The sequence below is a fragment of the Leptidea sinapis genome, chromosome 24 (assembly GCF_905404315.1).
Source record: "Leptidea sinapis chromosome 24, ilLepSina1.1, whole genome shotgun sequence".
Taxonomy (NCBI): domain Eukaryota; kingdom Metazoa; phylum Arthropoda; class Insecta; order Lepidoptera; family Pieridae; genus Leptidea; species Leptidea sinapis.
In genome coordinates, this window is record NC_066288.1 from 10,558,081 (window position 1) to 10,583,656 (window position 25,576).

General features: G+C 38.7%; 2 protein-coding genes across 2 annotated transcripts; both read right to left on the reverse strand.

Moving 5' to 3' along the window:
* Positions 1 to 1,504: 1,504 nt before the first annotated feature.
* LOC126971905 (NADH dehydrogenase [ubiquinone] 1 beta subcomplex subunit 8, mitochondrial) lies at positions 1,505 to 4,776 on the reverse strand. Its single transcript, XM_050818418.1, has 3 exons — positions 4,608 to 4,776; positions 4,302 to 4,519; positions 1,505 to 1,791 (listed from the first exon to the last, which is right to left on the reverse strand). Exons 1-3 carry the CDS (start codon positions 4,696 to 4,698, stop codon positions 1,579 to 1,581), a joined length of 522 nt encoding a protein of 173 aa, XP_050674375.1. The 5' UTR covers positions 4,699 to 4,776; the 3' UTR covers positions 1,505 to 1,578.
* A 3,554-nt stretch (positions 4,777 to 8,330) lies between these two features.
* LOC126971757 (argininosuccinate synthase) lies at positions 8,331 to 24,007 on the reverse strand. The gene is made up of 10 exons (XM_050818148.1): positions 23,842 to 24,007; positions 23,237 to 23,342; positions 22,631 to 22,791; positions 20,632 to 20,716; positions 19,758 to 19,903; positions 17,679 to 17,800; positions 17,157 to 17,308; positions 15,623 to 15,714; positions 8,867 to 9,015; positions 8,331 to 8,515 (listed from the first exon to the last, which is right to left on the reverse strand). The coding sequence occupies exons 1-10, from the start codon at positions 23,904 to 23,906 to the stop codon at positions 8,355 to 8,357; spliced, it is 1,239 nt and encodes a 412-aa protein (XP_050674105.1). The 5' UTR covers positions 23,907 to 24,007; the 3' UTR covers positions 8,331 to 8,354.
* Positions 24,008 to 25,576: the final 1,569 nt, after the last annotated feature.

Genomic DNA, 25,576 nt, shown 5'->3' on the forward strand with positions numbered 1-25,576 from the left:
CAAGTAGGTAACAGTAACATTGTGACACGAGAATTTTATATTTAAATGTAGGTAGATAAGTATCAACTTACGGCTGTTTTAAATAACCTATCTATCCTTAGTTTAACTTACTAGAGGTAGACAAATCTATCCTTTTACGCTTACTTACATTTCAATAACCTATGGACATAAAGCATTGGAGTATAACTATGGATAGTTTAGATCTTGTCATTAAACGGTGATAGCAATGTATCCGTAACTAGAGTCTTATAATCAATCTATTGATTGAGAGAAAACTGTAGTCGTAGTGTAACGGCCGTTTTCAATAACGTATCGCAGTAGTAGGGAATACGCCGGTTCTGGCTCACAGTAGTGGGGATTCCCCGGTTCTGCCTCACTTGTTGGTGATGCCTACTAAAAAAAAAGTTTGGTATCAAACTGGGGGTTTTGATGTAATTCCGAGCGATTGCACTTATAGTTTCAAAGTAAGCTTTTTAAGTTAAACAGATCCATACTCATTAGTAGTTTCTTTCACAAATACGATTGTCAGTACAAGCCTTTATAAAATAATGTAAAAATATGACTTTATTTTTCCTGTTTAATTGTATGCATATTTTGGCCTTTTTTATGGATTATCGTGCATATTTTAGTTATTTTACTTGCATATTTGCATGCTTTTTTTGTAGCATATAATCCGGTCTCTGCTCATTACTAATCAGTGGTAATTAACCTTATGATTGGTGAGCGACTCAATGTTAATTCATGAATGTGATAGATGTAATAATTAGTAAATTACCTCTCACATTCGTTACTACGATTAAAACGACAGTTTTGTGCTGTGTTTATTATTTATGTTAAAAGATGATATAAATAAAGTATATAATAAAACATCGTTGCAGATTGTATCATTTTCAAAATGATGAAATGAATCATTCAAATAATAAGAATGAATAAGAAGTTATTAAACTTAAAGTATAGATTCATTAAACAGTACTCGCAAAATATACTGCGGTAAATAAATTCTTTACTCTTGTAGTACTGTACATATAAATACTGCAATTGCTTTATAAAAAATCAGCTGGAATGCCTAAGCTGGACGATCATATGAATCGAAGTATTGTCCCATATCATGCTCATCAATGTGTATTGTAACCCTGTGCGAGCCTAGCTTATTTTCACTATCTATATCAAGTCAAGTCAAGTCAAAAAAATCTTTATTCACTGTAAAACTTTATAAGACAGTTATTTAGTGCAAGTCAGGATGAAGTACTAAAGTTACAATAGCATACAAATGAGTATAACAATATTCATTAACAAAATTTAGAACATAAATTCCAACTATCTTTATCATTCAAATAATCTTTCATATTATACTATTATAAGGTACCTACATACTTTTGAGAATAATCTGGCTAAACCTAGGTACTTGTTTAAATGTGCCATTTGTTACAAGTTCTTATACTAAATATTATTGAAACCGAAAACAATCCAGTACTATGGATGTCAGGGAAATAATAGAGACAAGCAAGATATATTATGTTTAATTTATTTTAACACTCAACTAAGTTATAATATTTAGCTCATAAATATTATAGAATTTTAATTGCTCGGAAATAAATAATGAGGACCATCCTTGGGGTACTGCTTAGCAATTACTGGTCTACCAAATTTGAAGTTGTTTAAGTAGTAGTATCCTAATGTGAATCCTCCAATTGTTCCGAAAAACCATGTGTATTGCTGCCATACAGGAATCCTTGGTTTGAAGCTTATGTCGTATCGATCTTCTCCAATAATCTCAGATCTTACATTGAGCTAAAAATAAATCAAATAAATTTTAGCTAAATTGCATTGTTAAATACACTCTGTTATATGGATTTGCCAACAAAGGGTTTAAACCAGGCTTGAGGTCTGAATGATCTTGTTGGTTTGCAAAATTGTTAGACACTTCTTACAAGCAGACAGCAGAAAGTAGACACACAAAACATGTGGATATCCACATGACATAGCTATTTAAAAAATTGTGATATAGCAGCAGTAAAAATGAAAAACTGGTTTAGTCTCGTGACATACACTGGCCTTCAAAAGTAAGTATCACACTTTTAAAATTGGGATAACGTTTTAAGTTCACAAGATCTTCTTTCGAAATAAAAAGGACTCCAAAGAAAAAAAAAAAATTTAATTTTGTACATAAAAACTTTATAGTCGGTAACCTACTTTTAAGAATTGGCTGAAAAAAAACTTCAAAAACAAAACCATTTCTTTTTCAAAGTGGACGTTTCCGAATTACAATTTTACCATTCACATTTTTCTTTCTGTTTTAAATTTTTTTCAAGATCGATGGGTCTTGTTTTAAAATTTATGCTGAAAAGCACATAACATTTATTTATTATGCCTCTTTCAGTTGAAGAATGTGCTAGGATCATGGCTTTTCTGGAACTAGGCATCAGTATGCGTCGCACTGCAAGAATGGTGGGTGTGACGGTACGAACGGTTCAGAAGGTAAAGCGAAGGTATGAAGAGACTGGACACCATCTGAGGAGACCTTGTAATGGCAGACCCAGGTGTACCAGTGCCCGAGAAGATTGTTATATTATTTCCACTGTGTTAAGAAATCACCACCAAAATGCAGTTGAAGTCAGCTAATTCAGACCCGGAGGGACTACATTAGTGACAGTACAGTGAGAAGAAGACTTGCTGAAGCAAATTTGAAACCCCGAAGACCAGAGAGTGGCCCAAAACTCGAGAGACAGCATCGAGTAGCGAGACTGCGATACTCCTGTGAATACATGCAGTGGGATGAAGAAGAATGGTCAAGAATTTTGTTTGCAGATGAGTCTCGATTCTCCCTTTACACTTCTGATGGAAGGCGAAGTGTTTACAGGCGACCTGGTGAGTGAGTGGTGTACTTTCAAGCCTGCATCTCAGAAAGAGTCCAATACGGTGGAGGCAGTGTACATGTATGGGCTGGCATATCTTCAGAAGGTCGCACTGAGCTAGTAGCCATAGAAAATGGCACCCTCACTGGGCAAAGATATGCTCAAGAGATTCTCAATGAGTATGCAGGGCCGTATTTAGCAAATATCGATGCTGATGCATGATAATGCCCGGCCACACACGGCTCATATCGTATAAGAGTATATTCAGGAGGTCGGTATCAGCGTGATGGCTTGGCCATCAAGAAGTCCTGATCTCAACCCGATTGAACATGCCCGGGATGAGCTTGGGAGGCTAGTCAGAAATCGCAGACCACCACCTATTACCCTCAGGGCACTAAAGCAGGCCCTGGTAGAAGAATGGGAGAATATTCCCCAACATCGGCTCCGAAACCTAGTGTTCAGTATGCCAAACCGGCTCGAAGCTGTAATCAGAGCTCGAGGAGGCAATACCAGTTATTAAAAATAAAATAACATGTAATATATTTTAGTTGAATTTTGTTACACTAAACTAAAAATGTCTATTTTCATTGTTTTATCTTTTTTAAGTTAAAAATGTTACTAATGTATAATTTTAGTTTCTAAGAATTAAAGCCTATAAAATTTGCAACAAAACGTTTTTAATCTTAAATCTCTACCTTCTATAGTTAAGAAAAAAAAATAATTTGAAAAGTGTGATACTTACTTTTGCAGGCCAGTGTATTATACTTACCACATAATATACATACTATTTTATACCACATTAAAATGCAGTGACAAATCAAATTATTATTTGAAAGATTTCAATTTATGGTAGATAATAGAAATACCTACTATTTTAACAATTAAAGAAAGAAAAAGATCATGTTATACAATATAAATAATAATTAATAACATTTATTTTAATAAAACTTCAATTTGTTTTCATTATGTTGTATAAGAACCTAGTGTTGTGTGCCTATGTGGGCACCACTTGCTTGAGTTAATAAGTACATAAATAACTTTACTTCAAATATTTAAATGTCTAGAATTTGATTATAGAAATAACTCATTACAACAAATAGTCTCCATAATTAAGTCTACACTGTAACTACAAGGAGAAAAACTTGTCTGTGATGTCATTAAGAACTTTATGAGAATGATTTTATATACTTTAAGCTCACCTTGGCAACATAGAAAACATATCAGCTATTGATGATCAAGAACAGAGATGATACATCAACATAATATGTAACAACAGATGTGCCACCACTTTATCATAACTATGGAATCATACCCTTTCTCAATTATCACAGGTTTTAGTATTATGAATAATAGGTATAGTGTAAGTAATTTACATTATATGACTACACCAAGTCACTAAGCATATTAATGATGTATAAGATCATATTGCTGTTATAATTTACTCACAGGCTCATTAAAATTTCTTTTCAATTCAGGCGAATCGTAAGGATAATGCGGATCTTTTGAATCCGCTCCAATGTCGGGCAGCTTAGGATAGTCACCATAGCCCATTTCTTCCGGATAGGGCTGATATTCTTCTATGAGCATACCATATTTTTTTGCTGCAGCAGCCCTTTCTTCCGGTGTTTTTGGGTATGGGCCAGGTTTGTACTGATAATTCCAATCTACAATGTCATGACGTAACAATAAATAACACTCACTAGATATATAAAATGTATTAAATTGATCAAGAACGTAGTTAGGTTGTCTTACGGTTTCTTGTTGCATTCGATATTATAGCAACAGTATTCTTAAATTTATTTGGTTTATTTAATAAAGCTTTTTTTAATAAAAGGGAAGCCATTCCGAATTAAATATAATATTCGAAGTGACAAATTTGAAATTCAACTCAACTAAATTTCACATTGATAGGTATGTTGTAGTCAACTGTCGAAGTCATATGTTACTGTCAAGTGTAAACAGTCATATTTGGTCAAAAGAGAAATAAAATTGTAGAGCCAGTATCATATTCAAGGCGCGTGTAAAAAGTGGGGAATTATTCTACACGACCACTAAAATTATATCTTTTTTTTTTGAGGACCAACGCGTATCAAAATTTTTTCTTGGAGAGGAAGAAACTACATTCACGTATTTAAACCCCGAAACGAAACCCATATACGGGCTCGAAATTCTACGCAACTACAGTCGTGGGGATTTTCTTAAGAAGAGTCTAACCTCGGACCAACTATGTGCTTGATGGTAGGATTCTCAAATCACACCCTATAATATGCTTATTTTACTTAATATACTAGCGTATAGACGAACAAAGCGTGCATAAGAGATGAACATCTCTAATGGAGATGTAGCAAGATAGAAAAGAAAGGTGAGTCTGTTGTTACTGTAACCGATTTTGATTGACAAGTCGTAAACAATCAGGCATGCTTGAAATTAGCTCTTAAGTATTTTGAATATTAAACTAGCTACCGCAGACATTGACAAATCAAAATTGGTCAGGAATTATCGGACTGTCAGGTCGTCTATACGCTAATGTATCCTAAATCTATGATTCCGCCCATGGAACCTTCTCGAACAAACAAGTTACAGCTCATAGGACTAAATTTTTAATTTTTGTCGGAGCAATTACTAGTTGTGTTGGATCATATGCTAAGGCGAGGTTGTAAACAGTGAGCTGAGTTATTCGGCCTGAATGGCGTTGAAATCGTCAAGAGTCACGATCTTTGCGGTGGCAATCTGGTCCAATATGGAATGCCGTCTCTGCTTTACCGCTGTGGGACCTACATGCGTACAGTCGCGGATGGTCTTTGCAGTCTACGCTGCGGCAGAGACCGGATAGATCTTGACCTGTAATTTTACTCAATCTTTGAGAATAGACATCTCCTCTGACTGAGCGCGAACACAAGACCGTCGGTTAAAAGAGTGCCGGTTAAACCAGTTCAACACCGGGTAAGAGAAGTAAGATGTATGTATATGTATCTCGGTCAAAAAGAGCAGGGCTGATTTCGACGACTCAAGATAAAGTGGATGGCATTTAAATTAGAAAGAAGCCCCCTGATAGATAGCACAGAAGCCCAGAACGCGGAAGAATATGGTTTCATCCGCTTGCTCTGTTTGCTCCGAGTCAGCCCAGTTTTGCTCCCTCCAGAGTACGTGGAGCAGCCCAGGCTTCCACCAAATCACCATATGGCACAGGTCTACCATACCATGGTGCCATGTGTCTATTAATGAGAACACATCCTGGTCTTTCAATAGTTTTGTTTGTGCCCCTTTTCTTTTTTCCTTCCTTCTCGATTTGTCGTCGGGGTTTTCGGAACGTGGTTAACATCACACAAGGTGTTTTATCTTCCGACTTTATTAGTTTCACTCCTTTCCTATGAATTTTTCTGGCGGTATACCTTATCTTCCTCCCCAAGGTACCACAATATATCTCCCTTGGCATTGCTAAACTTCTAAATTCATTTCTGTATAATTTGTTCTTGCTCAAATATAAATTATATGTTAAGTTAATATTAGGTACTTCACATAGACCTATTGCTAGTAAAACTGTAATAAAAGTTTTTATTTCCTGAAAATTCATATCAGTCTATTTTTTCATGACATATAATATTTTTTTCACTCACTTGTAAATAATTTTGGGCATAATCGTTTGTCCCGGCGGCACCATTTTATATATCACTAGCTGACCCGGCAAACGTTGTTTTGCCATATAAATTATTTTTAGTGTTCGGCCGTTTTTTCTCAGACTTACTTTTTAAAGCCGACAACCACGATCACGAAAAAGTCTTTTCATATTTCTGGTTAATATAATATAGCAAAATACACTCACAAAAAATGTAGCTTTCTTTCTATTGGCAAGTTAAATTTTAAAATTATTTTAGTTGTTTTGCCCTGTGCTTCCCCGGGGCGTAAAAAGAATAGGGTAGTCCCAGGCCCTAGGGTGTCGTAAGAGGCGACTACGGGCTTATTGAAAGTGGGAGAGTCTCGGTACCGTCTTTTGACGTCAGCACAATCGGGCCAGACTCGTCCGGGTTACTTACCACACTCGCACAGAATACCGCCGTGAAGTAGCGGCCTAGTGCCGCTATGTTTCGCATAGGTTAGTGTCGAGGACCGGAGGTCATTCCCCCCCCCCTTCCCCCCAACATAAATATGAGAGCGGAATCAAAAGATAAATTACCCCAGGAGGGTACCGGCTCCTGTAGAGCCGGAGAATCCCTCCCCGAGCATTCACGCCCGGGCTGCCCCTCGTATTCTGGGGAGGGCACAGTACCACGCATGACCAAGGACAAACGAGGCAGTAACACCACGGCACCCCGCTCCACGCTTAATGTGGACTTTTGTAACATCGGGGGAATTCACTCCAACTTAAACGCCATCCACCACCACCTTGAGACGGCGCAGCCGGCCTTGTGTTTCCTTACGGAGACGCAGATATCTCGACCTAGCGATACGTCATATTTATCGCACCCCGGGTACATAATTGAGCACAATTTTATGCCTCATGCCGGGGTATGTGTGTACGTTGGGGAGGATATCTGCTGTCGCCGTCTCGGCAAATTTGAGGGTAGGGACCTGTCTACTCTCTGGCTCCGCGTAGATTTAGTGGACCGCGTCCGCATCTATGCGTGCGTCTACAGGTCCCATAGTGGTAACGCAGAAACCGATCACCTCATGGGGTGCGTTCAAACGGCAATTGACAACGTGCTTGCACAGATCCCCTCCGCAGAAATCGTAGTCTTGGGTGATTTCAACGGGCACAACGCCGAATGGCTTGGATCACGTACCACAGACTACGCAGGGCGATCTGTGCATAATTTTGCATTGGCGTATGGTCTGTCCCAATTGGTTGAGTCGCCAACGCGGCTCCCGGATATGGATAGCCACATGCCGTCCTTATTAGATCTTTATCGACGCCCCTCTCTGTAAGGATGTTCATAACTGACACTAAATTAAATGTCCAACTTATTTTCTAATGTGGACGAATAAGTTCCCAAAGGTACGTTCCGATATGAAACGATGACTTTCTTTTTTAATTTTTTGTCGGTGATTCTTTTCTTTCTCTTAATTAAGATACACATTACAATCTATTTAATAAAAGCAAGAAGTTTCAAGTCCAAGAAGAGGGAGAGAGCGATTGAGAGATAGAGTGAGAAAGGCCGAACGTAGCATGAAGCATATACCCATAGGAGAGTAGGGACAGAGCGAGCGAGAAAGTGAGTTCGAGAAAAAATACACGCCATTGATTGATGTATTCGTATTCATAGTAGTTAAATATTCGAATTTTAGGTGGCAATTCTGTTACATAACGTCTTGTACTACAGTAAACGGGTTCTGCGGGTACAAGTACTATGGTCACATTTTAATGCAGTGCAAACGTTGCAAAAACTCCGTATTAAGGTAAGTATACCAAAACACTAGGTTAGCGCAGTTAAACTATATATCTAACTAGATTCATGTAATTGAAATAAAATCTCCATGTTATCATATTATATACTTTATTGTTTAATTGTTGTTAGAAACAAAACGAGCATATTCTTTGAGTCTAATAGCGTGAATATTAATAAAACCGGTACTGTCCTCTGGTGAAAATCCTCCAGCGACATCCATAGACACTAGATCTATATTGTACAGGCTGCTAGCGCTCTTTCTTGCCAGGATTGTTACTGTAAATATTTACAAAGTTATTGTTATTTGTGCTGTTGCACGTTGAAAAAAGTTTTCTAAAATCGTTTTGGAATTGATTTTATTGTTTATACTTATATATATATTTTTTTAAATATTATGAAATAATTAAATTTCAACGACAAAACTACTTAGAGATAGGAGGTATATATCATATTTAATATCTTTTTTGGAAATAGTCAATGATATAAATAACAACTTAAGCCACAGATCTGACTTGTCTGAATGCATTGACATTATTTTTAACTGATTTTTTGTATGTTCTGGAACACAGGCCTTTGTAGAGTCTGATCGATCACAGTGAGATGTAAATGCACAAAATGTTTTCATACCATTGCCTTTAAAAACCTGAAGAGTGACGGTGCCTGTAACTAGCTCTTGGGATAGTTCTAAACACGTTCTAGCGTATGAGGCTTCAGGAGAAAACCAAAATCCGTTGTAAACAAAGTCAGCCATTTTTTCTTGAAGATATCTTTTCATCCTGCAACACATGTTTTAGAGTTATTTTCTTTTGGACGTATTTTATACTCGTATACAAGACGAGCAAACTTCAGAAGTAGCGTTTAATCGATTTTTAGAAGTTATTATCGATGTATTTTAATAAGCTCGGTGTAACATTGTATGTTGTATTTCACTGTATTGTAAAATAAAATATTTAAATAATATGATTAATTAAATATTTTTTAGAGTCGCAGGCAAAGTTGCGTACTAAGACGCTAATTAATGTTCATCGCTTTAATATAATGAATTATAGAGTTTTGTTTATGATAATGAACATTCTTTGCTCTAAGTCAATCGGTACACATTACCATATTCTTGACTCTAGTTTCGTACAATACAGTTATACCAGTGGGAGGCTACTTTGCACAGGAAGCCGGCTAGATTATGGGTACCACAACGGCGCCTATTTCTGCCGTGAAGCAGTAATGTGTAAACATTACTGTGTGTCGGTCTGAAGGGCGCCGTAGGTAGTGAAATTACTGGGCAAATGCGACTTAACATCTTATGTCTCAAGGTGACGAGCGTAATTGTAGTGCCGCTCAGAATTTTTGGGTTTTACAAGAATCCTGAGCGACACTGCATTGTTATGGGTAGGGCGTATCAATAACCGTCAGCTGAACGTTCTGCTCGTCTCGTTCCTTATTTTCATAAAAAAAACTGCCTTTCTATACGTCGGTAACACTGAAAATATTTAGAACTGGCCAGTTAGAAACGTTGCTAATGAAAACTTTTTTGAATTTCAATTTTAGAACTCTTTGGTAACCTAATGTAGTATATTGCATTCATTTATCATTTGTTTTTGTGAATTGGCGGAAAATCTAAAACTCTTGTTACACGTGAAAATGAACCTAACGCGAGAAAACTTTCGGTCAATGATTTATTATGACTTTCGTTGTGGGCTTACTCAACAACAAAGCTATGTTAGGCTGCGATTAGCATTTCTTAATGAAGCCCCATCTCGTGCCACTATTTACAATTTGTTTAACGAGTTTAAGTGTGGACGTAGCAACCTCAATGATGATCCGCGTGAGGGACGTCCTTTAACAGCGACTACTGAGGATAACATCAGTGCTGTGCGACGCATGATAGAGGAAGATAAGAGAGTGACCTATCAGCAGATACGGGCAAGGCTAGGCATTGGTATGAGTCAACTTTAAAAAATATTACACTTAGCCGTCAGGAAGCTTTGTACCAGATGGATTCCCCATACTTTAACCGACGACCACAAACACATTCGCATGGACTGGTGTCGCCAAATGTAAGATAAGTTCAAAGGCGGTGACTCAAATGCTGTATTTGACATCATCACAGGTGATGAAAACTGGATATTTTGCTACGAACCCGAAACAAAAAGACAATCAGCTCAGTGGGTGTTTCCTTTCGAGGATCGGCCAACTAACCTTAGTTTTTTCTTGACTTCTTCCTTTCTTTAGGTAAGAAGTCAAGGAAAAAAGATGATTGCCTCATTCTTTGGTCAGAAAGGTCATTTCGCGACAGTTGTGCTAGAAGATGGAAGGACAGTTACTGCAGACTGGTATGTCAATCGTTCTTTGCCTGTTGACTTGGAAAAAATTCGACAGCAGCGCCCTCGAAGCAGGATCCTCCTCCACCACGACAATGCTTTAGCGCACTCCGCAAAACGGACTGTTGAATATTTAACTATAGCAGGTGTCGAGATAATGAGTCATCCGCCATACAGTCCTGACCTGGCCCTGATCCTGCGACTTTTTTTTATTCCCAATAACTAAAGATAAAATTCGAGGTATTCGGTTTACGAGCCCCGAAGAATGAAGATGCGTTGAAAGCGTACGAAAATGCCATAGAAGAGACCATAAGGAAGAATGGGCCCACTGTTTTTCTCAGTGTTTCCATCGAATGCGACGATGTGTAGAGAGGAACGGAGATTACTTCGAAAAACCAATAAAAGTAATGGCAACTTTCTACATTAAGTCGTTTTTCATTTTCTAAACATTTTCAGTGTTACCTAGGTACTAGGTGGCAGAACATGCTTATTTTTTGAGAATTGTACAAAGTATTTTAGATTGTTTAATAAATTGAGTGTTCGTGTGAGTGTGTGCAGTGTTTATTAATTGTGGGATCCGTTAGTCAAACATTGGTGCCAAAATTCAATATCGGAGTAGACTAACACAGTGTAGCATCTCATTCTGGTAGCGTGATTAGATTACCTACATTACCTTAGATACATCTACCTCAGGAGGATACGGAGATTGGCAAGTATTTCATATTTTTTTGCTTTTTTAATAATTTAATAAGAGGGGGCAAACGGGCAAGAGGCTGGACTATAAGGTGGGAGTATGCTCTTTTCTTGAAGGTCTCTAAGTCGTATCGGTTCGGGAAGACAACATCCAGAAATTGGTAACTGATTCCACAAAGTGGCTGTGCGAGGCAAGAAATATCTTGCAAAACGTGCCGTTGTGGAATGCCAGACACGGTCAATGTAGTGCGGGCGGTATTTAGGTATCATTTTGACGTTATGTCCGGTGATGGAATTCGGCCGCTGGAATCAACCCAAACAGCTCCTCTGAGTACTCTCCGTTATAAATGCGGTAGAAGATACAGAGAAAACACACATCTCTACGCAAAGAAGCCGATCGGAGATGACTTGATGGTGGATGATTCGAGCCGCTAATCGTTGTAAGCGGTCAAATGGAAGAAGTTGCTACTGGGGAGCGCCCGCCTCGAGGTGTGAACAGTACTCCACGTGAGGCCGAATTTGCGCCTTATATAGTTGCAGGCGGTGGTTTATAGTGAAGTACTGTCTCGCCTTACTGAGTACACCAAGATTTTTAAGAGGCGAGTTTGGCCTTCCACGGATCTGAACGTCGCTCGATATAGTGACCCTGCTGAGCTAGTCCCGGGTTCGAATCCTTTATATGATGCAATCATTTATATGATGAATATGAATGTTTGTTTCCGAGTCATGGATGTTTTTTTTTATGGAATAGGAGGACAAACGAGCGTACGGGTCACCTGTTAAGTGATCACCGCCGCCCACAATCTCTTGCAACACCAGAGGAATCACAGGAGCGTTGCCGGCCTTTAAGGAAGGTGTACGCGCTTTTTTTGAAGGTACCCATGTCGTATCGTCCCAGAAACAACGCACAAGGAAGCTCATTCCACAGCTTTGTAGTACGTGGAAGAAAGCTCCTTGAAAACCGCACTGTGGAGGACCGCCACACATCCAGATGGTGAGGATGATATCCTAACTTGTGGCGTGTCGTGCGAAGGTGGAATTCGGCGGCAGGAATCAGGTTAAACAGCTCTTCGGAACACTCCCCGTGATAAATGCGGTAGAAGACACACAATGAAGCGACGTCTCTACGCAACGCCAAGCGATCCAGCCGTTCACAGAGCACTGGGTCCCCGACAATTCGAGCTGCTCTGCGTTGCACGCGGTCAAATGGATCGAGCTGATACTGGGGTGCACCAGACCAGAGATGACAGCAATACTCCATGTGTGGCCGGACCTGCGCTTTGTAGAGCGCTAGTATGTGCTCTATTAATGACGCCCAGTTTCTTTGAAGCCAATTTGGCTTTGCCTTCCAGATGACCACGAAATTTGCAATCGCTCGAGATTTCGAGACCCAGTATTCCGATACTAGGCGAGGCTTTGAGGGAAGTGTTGTCGAAGAGCGGTGATACGACAAATTGGGTTTATTTAGTGGTAAACGCGCATACTTGAGTCTTCTGGGGGTAAAATTGGACAAGGTTCAATTTTCCCCATTCCGCGACCTTCGTAAGAGAGGACTCGATAGAAGACACAAGTTTCTCCCGGCACTGGTCGACGATTTCCCGAGAGAGACCTGCATGGCCCGTGTATACGGCATCACCAGTGCTGTCATCTGCATAGCAATTAATCTTGGAGGTGTCCGGCTTCGGGTTCGAGCAATATCCGTCGACAACGACCTGTATGCTGCGCCCAGTGAGGAAGCTGGAGGTCCACTTGCACAAGCTCTCGGGAAGCCCAAATGATGGAAGTTTGGAGAGGAGCGCCTTGTGCCATACACGATCAAAGGCCTTCGCAATATCCAGGCTAACTGCCAGGCCTTCCCCCTTGCTTTCAATAGCCGCAGCCTATCTATGTGTTAGGTATACCAGAAGATCACCTGCCGACCAACCATACCCCGTATTGTCGGTCGTTGATCAACTGGTGACCCTCTAGGTATACCAAGAGCTGACGACTAATTATGCTCTCCATGATTTTGGAGAGCAGGGAGGTAATAGCAATAGTTTGCCGGATCCGAACTGTCTCCTTTTTTTGGATCGGATGGACAAGGGCTGACTTCCATGAGTCAGGGACTACGCCTTTAGAATAAGAGTGCCGGAATAAACGCGTTAGCACCGGCGTCAACTCAGGGGCACACGTTCTAAGCACGATTGGAGAAATGCCATCCGGCCCGCTCGACTTCCTGACGTCCAACGAAAACAGAGCTCGCCTAACAGTTTTCTGTCTGAACTGTACTTCAGGCATAGAGCTTTGACACCGCGGGATGGTCGGCGGTGTTTTCCGTTGTCGTCACGAGTCGAGTTGGAGGCGAAAAGAGTGTACAAGAGATCGGCTTTCTCTTTTGCCGTATGGGACAGGGTGTCATTCCTCATGTGCAACGGCGGCATGGACGGCTGGCTGAAGTTACCAAGAGCAGCTTTCGACAACGACCAGAACTTGCGTGTTCCGGTCGGGTAACTGGAAAGCTGCTCGCCGATTTTGACGACGTGTTTTGACTTTGCACGGGCGATTTGCCGCTTAAAAAATCTGGAGGCACGGTTGTATTTCCTCTTAAGAACTGTGCAGTTCGGATCCTTTGTGCCCAGCGCCGCAACCCAAGCTCGATACGCCTGTTTTTTGCAGTCAGATGCTGCTTTAACTGACGCATCGAACCAGGGCTGTGATCTGCCACCGATGGGTACTACAGAGTTTGGTATAAAAATATCCATACCCTGTAGTATCACATCGGCTACTGCAACGGCGCAGGCACTAGGATCATCCGAAGGGAAACAAACCCTGCCCCAAGGGTAGGATGCAAAAAAGGAACGCATCCTATCCCAATCTGCTGACTTGTAGTGCCAAACGCGGCGGGTCGCTGGTAGTCTGCGACGTTGGCATCGGATAGGCACTCCTGACCAGGCAATGATCGGACGTTCCGAGAGGGGCGTCGACAAAGACATGGTAACCATCGGGATGTGTAGTCAGCAGAAAATCCAATAAGGACGGCATGTGGCTATCCACATCCGGGAGCCGCGTTGGCGACTCAACCAATTGGGACAGACCATATGCCAATGCAAAATTATGCACAGATCGCCCTGCGTAGTCTGTGGTACGTGATCCAAGCCATTCGGCATTGTGCCCGTTGACATCACGCAAGACTTCGATTTCAGCGGAGGGGATCTGTGCAAGCACGTCGTCAATTGCCGCTTGAACGCAGCGCATGAGATGATCGGTTTCTGCGTTATTTTTATGGGAGCTATAGACACACGCATAGATGCGGATGCGGTCCTCTAAATCTACGCGGAGCCAGAGAGTGGTCAGGTCCCAACCCTCAAAATTGCCGAGACGGCGACAGCAGATATCCTCCCTAACGTACACACATACCCCGGCATGAGGCAAAAAATTGTGCTCAATTTTGTACCCGGGGTACGTTAAATATGACGTATCGCTAGGTCGAGATATCTGCGTCTCCGTAAGGAAACACAAGGCCGGCTGCGCCGTCTCAAGGTGGTGGAGGACGGCGTTTAAATTGGAGTGAATTCCCCTGATATTGCAAAAGTCCACGTTGAGTGTGGAGCGGGGTGCCGTGGTGTTACTGCCTCGTTATTCCTTGGTCATGCGCGGTTCTGTGCCCTCCCCAGAATACGAAGGGCAGCCCGAGCTAGAGTGCTCGGTATTCTGTGCGAGTGTGGTAATTAACCCGGACGAGTCTGGCCCGGTTGTGCTGACGTCAAAAGACGGCAGCGTGACTCTCCCACTTCTAAAATCTATTTGTATTTATGTATGTTTAAGTAAGTATATTGTATTAAATATATCGTTGTCTTGCACCCATAGTACAGCCTAGTTTTGGGCAAGATAATTTGTGTAAGAGTGTGTCAGTATTATTATTAATTAATTATTTCAATGTATCGATACTAAGTATGCCGATACATAATAATTCAAACTTAATTTCAGTGCAGAAATTTCATTAGAAAGGTTGCATATTGACAGTTCACCTATATTTTGAGCAATGCACACGCAGTAACACAAAGTGAGATATAAATTGCGAGTGTAAGGCGTAGCATATCATGCACACCAAAGTAATAAACTTGGCCTGTTTTCATCTGTTGTCTAAAAACAAGAGGCTCTATCTAGTCGTATAAATTATCTAAGAACAGAAGGTTTAATGTCAACGAGGTTCCAAAAAAGTTTTTTTCTCCAATGAGCTATCCATGTGGAATCTACAACTACGATAAAACAAATTTTGGACACCGTCGTGAGAATGCGTGCATTCTTCTGTTAATTGTGGACAATATTTTTCATTTCTTTCATTATATTGGGGCAAGGAAAATTTATTTACTTTCTTTTTTATTATACAAACCTTAATACTTCTTTGTCCAGTGCGTATACTTCCAAGTCGAAGTGCGCCACATGAAGAATAGTCCCCGCAGGAGTTTCATAAAGTCCTCTCGACTGTAAAATGTTTAATGGTTTGAAAGGAGGGAGTCCGCCCAAATTCGTCTCATTAAAAAAAAATATCTGCTGGAATCTATGTAAAATAGAAAGAAATTATATTTATAAGCTATGTTTTATGTCTATGTTTTTGGTTGTTTCAAACACAAAACTAGTATTTGTATTCAGTAAGTAGATACCATTTGGTGAAGAGCAGCTGACGATGAAGATAAGAAAAGGCCTTCTGTGGAGACCAGATACAATTAATTAAGCGACTATAACAAATTTTGAGGGGAGTCAAAATAGTAACATCATAATAGTAACGGATCCTGTGATGAAGCTGGAATGGATATCCTAACCGTTTTTGGGTTCATTAGATATTTTTAAGGCTCCCTTGCACAGGAAGCCGGCTTGATTATGGGTACCACAACGGCACCTATTTCTGCCGTGAAGCAGTAATGTGTAAGCATTGTGTTCCGGTCTTAAGAGCGCCGTAGCTAATGAAATTACTGGGCAAATGAGACTTTACATCTTATGTCTCAAGACGAGCGCAATGTGTCGCTCAGAATTTTTGCATTTTTAATCCTGAGCGGCACTGAATTGTAATGGGCAGGGCGTATCAATTTCCATCAGCTGAACGACCTGCTCGTCTCGTACCTTATTGTCATAAAAAAAATACTCTTTCTATACATTAATATTTTTTTGGATATCAGTGGTATCTCGCTCACGATTACTAATAATCTCGTCCCAATTATTATTTTGTCTCGCTTCTTGTACTGCAATTGTTTTTATGTGCCAACTTGATTTTCTTTTTTTTTTATGAAATCAAAAAAATAGTAAAATTGGCTACTGAAATAGTAATATCGATAGCCAATTTTGTTCCAACAACCATTAATAGTTCAGAAGGGCGAGATTCATATCTGTTTATATCCCAATACAGCCAAACTCGTTGAAGCACAATATGAGTATTCTATAAGACTAATTGTATATTATACTAGCTGACCCAGCAAACGTTTTGCCATAATATAAATTATTTTTAGAGTTAAACCGTTTCTTGGACATTGCAACATTACTTTATTTTTCTAAAATAAAAGATTTTTCCAAAATAAACGAAGCCTGAGTTACTCCTTATTACATCAGCTACCTGCCAATAAAAGTCCTGTCCAAATCGGTCCAGCCATTTCAGAGATTAGCCGGAACAAACAGACAGACAGACAAAAATTGTAAAAAAAAATATTTTGGTGTATGTTCATATACATGTATTAAAAAACGGTCATTTCAATATTGCAAACAGACACTCCAATTTTATTTATATGTATAGATTATATTCTGAATGTATTATTGACCTAAATTTTTGAAAATATAGTTTAGTTTTATTGTTATTTTTTTTTTAATAAAGTCTCGTATATTTTGTTTATTCATATCTATGAATTTGATAATTGATAGTGTATCATTGTGGGTACCTTTATTCCAATAAATCTGTTCTCTACAATGTCTATGCGTCCAACACCGTGCTGTCCACCCAGCTTGTTTAATGTTTCAACAATAGTCAAAGGATCTTTAATAATTAAAGCCTTTTCTTGACCACTTGGGATTGTCACCATAACGGGCAGACCTGTAAGCATAACCATAAAGTTAAATTGTTTTGCATCTCTTGGTTTGTGAGAAAGCATTCTTCTACTGGCTTCTTCCACTACCATAAAGCCATTTATACATGTTCTCTTGTTCTTATGCTTATCAGGATTCTCTGCCAAACTAAAGTATGCATGCATGGCTAGAGTCGAGTCAAGTGTGGAGTGTGTTAGCTATGGGTAAACTAAATCCCAGTGTCTGGATCTCATTTGTGCTAGTAGTCTTGGTCTGGCACGCGGCATAATATTATCTCAAGAGAGGAATTTTTATAACAACATCTACATAAATTGCTTTATTAATAAACATTTTTTTCGTGTTTGTAGTGAATCTAATATGTATAGGGTAGAACTTGCCTTTTTCAAATGATATATCGATGATACTAGGATAGTCCTCGGCTTGTTGTAAGTCTCGAGTCATCTTGTATATACCTGCGGGAGGAATGGCACTCGGATCTTCCAGTACACCTGATTCATAGCTGCAAATGAGGAAAGTATGTCGAAAAAATATATTTCGTCAATATATTTATGTATTTTTAGTATAAAATACGTACTAATAAAATTCTAATAAATAAGATTTTGATATTATTTGATAGTTCCATAATATTTTTGATAAAACCAAATATCTTTACATGAATATATTCATAGGTACGTGCGTCTTTAAAGATATAATTTCAACCTTGAAATATAGCTAAGAGACTTTCGTTAGACGGTACCTAAGCCTCTTATAATACTATAATATTATTGTACCTAAGTAATTGATAGTTTAGTATGTGCTAGTGTGCAGATCGGTGATAGAAGTCGGCGGCAGGAATCAAGACACAGTATTACAGCAATACCACAAAGAATTGCTCTGTGATACTCTACGTCAAGCACTTTATTTACTTACAAAGAATTTGATATTTTAAATTTTTTCCTATAGTAAATTAATATAATATTATGATCAGTGTAAGTATCTAGACATATTCTAAACCTTAGCAAAGAATGCATACCTACGTGTTAACTCGCTCGATACCCAATTGAATTTGACTATTTCAAGACTACGTTTATAAACCTAACACTTACTGAGTTTCCGTCGGTACCACGTACCGAGAGGTAATTACCAAAAGAGAAAGAAAGAGCATAATATTCTCGTAGATTTTAATATACAAATAATAAAATAGTTTCTTGTAATGCTTAACACTCTAATGCTCTATTTGTAGAAAATTCAGCGATGAATTACTTAGGTCAGGCACGTAAGAACCGGAGTCAGGGCTACATGGGGCACACTAAAAGTTTTTTCACTTCTAGCTAATCCGAACTATTTGAATTTCGAATGTTATATTTTCTGAAACGTTGAAACCTTCGTAGTAATAAAAAAAACAACTGGCGGGAAATCATTTGTCAATTGTTTTTTATCACACATCAAAGTTCTACGTACGCAACGAAAATGAAATTAAGCCGAAATGATTTTAGAGCGATGGTTTTCTATGATTTTAAAATTTCTCTCTCTCCGCAAGACTACCGCTCGTCTTCAAAATGCTTTTGGGAGAGAACCTTGCGTGAGCACCATGAGGCGGTGGTTTACTGAATTTGAGAGAGGTCGAGTTTCTTTACATGACGAATTTCGTGAAGGGCAGCCTTCAACTGCCGTCAACGAATATAATGTGGCCACTAGCTATGACCCTTCCGGAAAATTTTACAGGAAGAATTTAAAGTTCGGAAACTTTGTTGTCGTTGGATCCCTCATGAACTGACAGCAAAGCAGAAGCGGGTTCGCGTGGAATGGTGCTCACAGATGCTAATGAAGTACGACCACGGACATTCTAATGTTGTTTATGACATTGTCACAGAAGACGAAACGAATTTATTGTTTTGAATCTGAAATAAACCGCAGTCTTATGAAAGGGTGTTTAAAAATAAGAACAGGCCAACAAAAGTGAGGCAGGCGAGAAATGTTGGTAAAAAAATGATAGGATTTTTTTTATCACCTACGGGTCCTATCTGCACAATTCCATTTGAAGATCAAAAGAGTGTTAATGCCGAGTGGTATTCTACCATTTGTTTACCCAGGGTGTTAAAAAAAGCTCGCGAAAGACGACCAAAAAACTGCGTTCTCCTACATCATGACAACGCTTCTTCACATACGACCAACAAAACTAAGTCATTTTTAGCTTCCAAAAAAGTACAACTCGTCACCCATCCTGTTACTTTTACCAATTCCGAAGAGGCAGTGATAGCGTTCAATCAGTACGTAGAAAACAAGCCTTCAGATCTGAGGTCCTCCTGTTTTAAAAAATGGTTCGACCGCAGGAAAAATTGTTTAAAATGTTAAGGAGAGTATTTTGAAAAGAAATAAACATACAATTTTGGTTATAACATGTTGTTTTATTAAGTTACACAAAAGTTTTAGTTATTTTAACATTACTTGAGATTGAGATTGCAGTTACTTCTTACCTGATATGCATGATGTTTTCATCAGTTGACCAAGGCGATTTTGGTGTTGCTGAGACTGGGATGTTTTCTTTTTTTGCATACTCGAGGAGGTCAGATCGTCCTTGAAATCTATTGAAGAATTCGGGAATCCGCCAGGGAGCTATAATCTATTAATCGAATCTATTAACATGTGAACTTTAAGTAAATGTTAAAAACCGGAAAAACATCTCCGATATATTCCTCTCTAACCTTAACAAGTATTCAACAAAATTGCAATTTCGTGCGCTTAAAACGAGATGCGCACTGAGGTTTACGTTTGCCGATTATGATTGCGTTCTAAAATACACAAAATAAAGATAGAACGTAAAGCTAGTAGATAGTAGATGGTAAAACTATTGTTCAAATGCAATTATGCTTTAAAACAGAGGAAAGGCACAATTCACCCTTTTTTATATTATTCAACTCCTAAATTCAATATGCGTGAAGTCGGGTGATTAACTAGGAAGTAATAGTCTGACCCTTGATTCAGCATTGGTGCGATGAAAATATTAAATGTTATGTTTCAGAGTTGGGCTATTAACAGACCTCAATTTGCTAAGGTCCTGACATTCCTCCGTACAAGCTCTCTTATTCCCTCTATCTCATTACATGGCACCTTTTTAGGAACATTCTCAATCTGCTCAGTTGACTTTTCCAATAGTTCCATCCTTATTCCCTCTGTAAGCTATAATGAGTTTCACTCGACTATGCCAACGATAAACACGCGTTTCTCCTAGCGCACCGATGTTATTATACGGTGCCTTGGTCTCAGTGTGTTCAATATCGGATAGATGCTAGTTATGGCCATTTATTTACACTATAGGAATAGAATATATTACGTTTTCTTAATTATTACCTTTCCTTCGGGCCACAGAGCGTAGACACTAAGCTCAAATCTGACTTGGTCATTTCCTTTACCAGTTGCTCCATGTGCAATATATCTGTGAAATGAATTGATGATAACAAAATAGGTTTAACAATAAATTTATTCGATCTACCTAATGTTAAAAAAAAATAAAAATGGCGACCACGTACCGGAAGGCGCAATGTTGGTAGTGGACGTCTTCACATGATGATCATGATGAATGTAAAAATAATGAAAATCAGTCTACAATAAACTTGGCCAATGCAGCCAACAAATTTCGTATAGGTATGATTGTTTTTATGGAAGAGAGGACAAACGACGTCACCTGATGTTAGGTGTTCTAAGAAATTTTTGCAACACCAGAGGAATCAAAAGAGCGTTGCCGGCCCTATAAAAACGTGTACGCGCTGTTTTTAAAGGTGCGGAGGTGGAATACAGCGGCAGGAAACAGGTTATACAGCTCTTTTCAAATCTCCCCGTGATAAATGCAGTAGAGACACAATATTTTTTGCGAAACAAGCATAAAAAGTTCAAGTTATTATTAGGTACCATGTTAAATATTCAAAATTCTGGAAGGGCACACTCTTCCGCAACGTTCATGTCATTCATCTGGTGTTGTACGAGATTTGTAATATGATACTCTTTTATCCTTATTATTTCCTAAAGAACGGTAGGTATATCTACATCCTTATTAGTTTTCTCGAGGGTATCTACCATCTAACTAAGCCAAACCCAGCAACGAACTCAAGACTCTTACTAAACGTATTTATTAATTATTCTTCTCCAGTATCTCTTTTATCCTTATTATTTCCTAAAGAACGGTAGGTATATCTACATACTTATTAATTTTCTCGAGGGTATCTACCATCTAACTAAGCCAAACCCTGCAACGAACTCAAGACTCTTACTAAACGTATTTATTAATTATTCTTCTCCAGTATTACTCTTTTATCCTTATTATTTCCTAAAGAACGGTAGGTATATCTACATACTTATTAATTTTCTCGAGAGTATCTACCATCTAACTAAGCCAAATACCCCGCAACGAACTCAAGACTCTTACTAAACGTATTTATTAATAATTCTTCTCCAGTATTACGCTTTTATCCTTATTATTTCCTAAAGAAAGGTAGGTATATCTACATCCTTATTAGTTTCCTCTAGGGTATCTACCATCTAACTAAGTCAAACTCTGCAACGTACTCAAAGTCTCTTACTAAACGTATTTATTAATTATTCTTCTCCAGTATTCTAACCAACCGGAATATATTTTAATAACAAGATATACAGTCATAAAAATATATTAAATATTCAACCCTTCATCCAATAACTAGTTGCTTGTTACGATAAACAGGCACTAAACCAACGGACTCATTAGGTTGCAAACTAGTGACCCTGTTTATGTTAACGTATACTCCACGCGCGTTGAGATGAAGATAGTTCGCCATCTAAGTGACGTCAGCTCCTGGCAAACACGTCCAAAATCGTAAATTGTACCGTTTAAATACTCACGGCTGCATTCTGACGTGATGCATGAATAGAATAAAAATATATTTATGTACCATAGGGGGTGACAATAACATAACATATTGCAACAGCACTTGGTAAACGTCATGAAGGTTCATCAGTTCGTAAAGGGGCTTAGACATGAGAGGAAGAACTGATAAGCTGATGAAACTTCCAGCCCATCTTTAAATCATATTTTAATTAAAAGTCTAGCGTAATAATATAATAGAATACAGTTATAGATGGCCTCGCAGATCCAGACAAGAACGTTGCGTTATGAACTTCTGTATAATCGTCTATACTATAGTAAGGCCTTCTTTTTCAAAGAAGCTTTCCTTGTCAGACATTAATACCACAATGTTAAATCCCTGTTCGAAGACACAGGCTCTATCCAATCTATGGGTATGTAAATTACTTTTATCAAAAATCGGATCAGTTCTTTATAACCTACTCTATAGACCGGTATTAAAAACTTTATACTTACTTTGCTCCTAGCTTCTTAGCAGCTGCTACGATTCCAACTGTTATGCACGGACGAGCCAGAGATGTTCCAAAATAATATCGACCTTCATACACTAGTCCCATTTGTATTGCAGGGAACATGTAGTTACTTATAAATTCCTTTCGAAGGTCCTCTACAATAATCTATTTGTGAAAATAATTGAAGGTTGGTATAAAATTGTTGAAACGCAACGCTCTTTTGAGAGAATGTACTATAAAATTTATAGAAAACATACATAATAATGTAAGTGTGAAAATGACGTTTTTTTTTTAATATCATAGAATAACTAATTGGTATTTGTAGTTTTTATGCTCACTACATTTTTCGAATAAGCCACATTTTTTCTATAAGACTATGTAGATCATGAAAACAAATTAGAAAGAGGAATGGTCTAAGAATAGAACCTTGTGGAACCCCATTGAGAGGAGTCTCAGAAGATCTCCAGTTTTTTTATTGACTTTCTGATTTGTGTTTTAATTGGAAATCAGTAGATTGAGGGCAGTCCCATTTAAGCCATGGTGACATAGCTTCTTAACCAGCGTCGTATGTTAAACACAATCAAAAGCTTTACTGTAAGCCAATACTCACATCCTTAGCTCCGATTGCCAATGCCTTTTCTTTTGCTTTACGAAAATCTTCATCTTGGCCGACATCAGCCATGTAACAAATCACATCATAATTCTGCTGAATCAACCTGATACACAATTATAGAATAATTATAATTTTCGTTGAGTTTAAATAAATGTCTCTATTCCTATATTATCACAGAAAAAAAGAGTAGGTATTTCTGAATATTTCTTTATTTTATGTGACTATAACACAGTAAAAGAAAAATGTAAATTCACTTTGTTTTATAATATTTATTTAATTTATTAACGCCATCTCAGCTCTATACTTAGGACTCCAACCCGCATCCCGGTTCGAGTCCCGCATCGTTCGTAAATTTTGGTTACAAATTTAATTTAGATACTGTTATAATAATTTATGAAAGCATGAGTTTTTTAATACAAAAACCTTCTCTGAAACACGCTGCATCTTATGGTAGGTATATAATAAGTATTATAGGTTCAGTAGTTTTCCCAGTATAACCGAACAAATATACCAGCTCTCCATTTATAAGTATAAATAATGCTAGACTGTCTGAAACACAAACAGTTTTACCTTTTAGGCAATCTCAAAATATGATAACTTACCATTTCAAAATACAGCTGGTATCAAGTCCGCCGGAATAAGCCAAAATAATAAGATCATTCGCCATCACTTCTAATGCGTCTTCACGTTCAACTGAGACTAATAATATAATTTCTCTGAGTCCAATAACAATATGTTTTATCACGTAAATATAAACAAATGAAAGATAAAACAAGTGTCACAGCGGGGCATGAAATTTGTTTGTATTAATTAATCTTCAAGTAGTATTTAGCGCGAGAGTTGATAATAACTAGTTACTACAATAATAAAACCCGTGAACTTTTAATAACAATAGTCCGGTTCATATATTTTTGATATTGTAATGAACAAGAGACCACCGGCCTTGCACGGTTGTACGTTGGTAGTTCATAATATATATTATTATTATCTAATTACACTCGTTGAATAACACCTCTTTTAGCAGGTGAAAATGTGAAGATTTTAATGTTTGCAGCAGATATTTAACAATACGAACAAAATTTTGTTTCAAAACGTGACGAGCGATAGGGCTACATCAAATAGCTGTCCATAGGCCGTACTTAGACATTGCTCAGACTTAGCTGAATGTAAGCTTAGCAGAATGTTTGATTTCGTTTTTGTCATTTGACAGCTGAAACTATGATAAGCTTACGCTAAGACAGTCCAATGCAAAAGTCAAGTTCACGTTATATCACACTCAGCCTAGGTTTACGTAAGTAAAGTCTGAGCAAAGTCTAACCCTCTATAGTTCTCAGCCTAATTCGGGAAGTCTGAGTTGTTTTAACTGTTGATGTAGGCATTACCAGTTTAGCGCCATTTGTTGCCTCGGCGGTGGTATTTGCTGTAGACAGATTATTATTATTATTTGAAGAGGGTGGCTATTTCCTGGTCCTAAAAGGTTCCTAGTAACACCGCGTCCAGAATTGGACTATTGTGTTCGCCACTCATACTAAAGCTCATCGTCAAGCCCTACCGCCTTTACGAACCGCAGTAGTTCCTTGACGCGAGTGTTGCAAACACTATCTGGTGGTACGAAGTAGTTGCCAAAGATTGTGTTACGCTTATGCATTAGTGGGCCGCAGTCGCAGAGTAGATGAATAGGTGTTTCATCATCCTCAAGGCAGAACCTGCAAGCCTTGTCGCTTCTGATGCCGACCACACTGAGGTGCTTGTTTAGGCGACAGTGCCCGGTAAGCATCCTAGTGAGTATGCATAGATTTTTCCTGTTCAATGATAGGGCTTCATTCGCATAGCTACTGTTGAATGCCCTTATCAGTGCTTTAGAGTGGTTTAAACCTGAAGAGTTGTTCCAGCGTTTAAGTGCTTCTTGTTTACATTGGTTACTCAGGGTGTGTCGGATGGCGCTCTTTGGCAGTCCACAAATGGGTTCCGGACCATATCGGACTGCTTTAGCCCCAGCTCTTGCGAGCTCATCGGCCATTTCATTGCCTATGATTCCGGCGTGCCCTGGGACCCATCTGAGAATCACTCTGTTTTTCATGCCTAATGAATTCAGGCATTCGACGCAATTATTGACTAACTTAGACGACGTCAAGTCAGCGTCTAAAGCCAACAATGCTGCCTGACTATCAGAGTGAATGTATATGTTATGATTGAAGTAGCCTTTTTGGATATTGGTTTCCGCACATTCCAGGATGGCGTACACCTCTGCTTGAAATATGGAGGTAAAGCTTCCCAGGTTTGTGCTGGATCTAAACCTGGGGCGTTCTCCATAGACCCCACAGCCGACTTCATTTT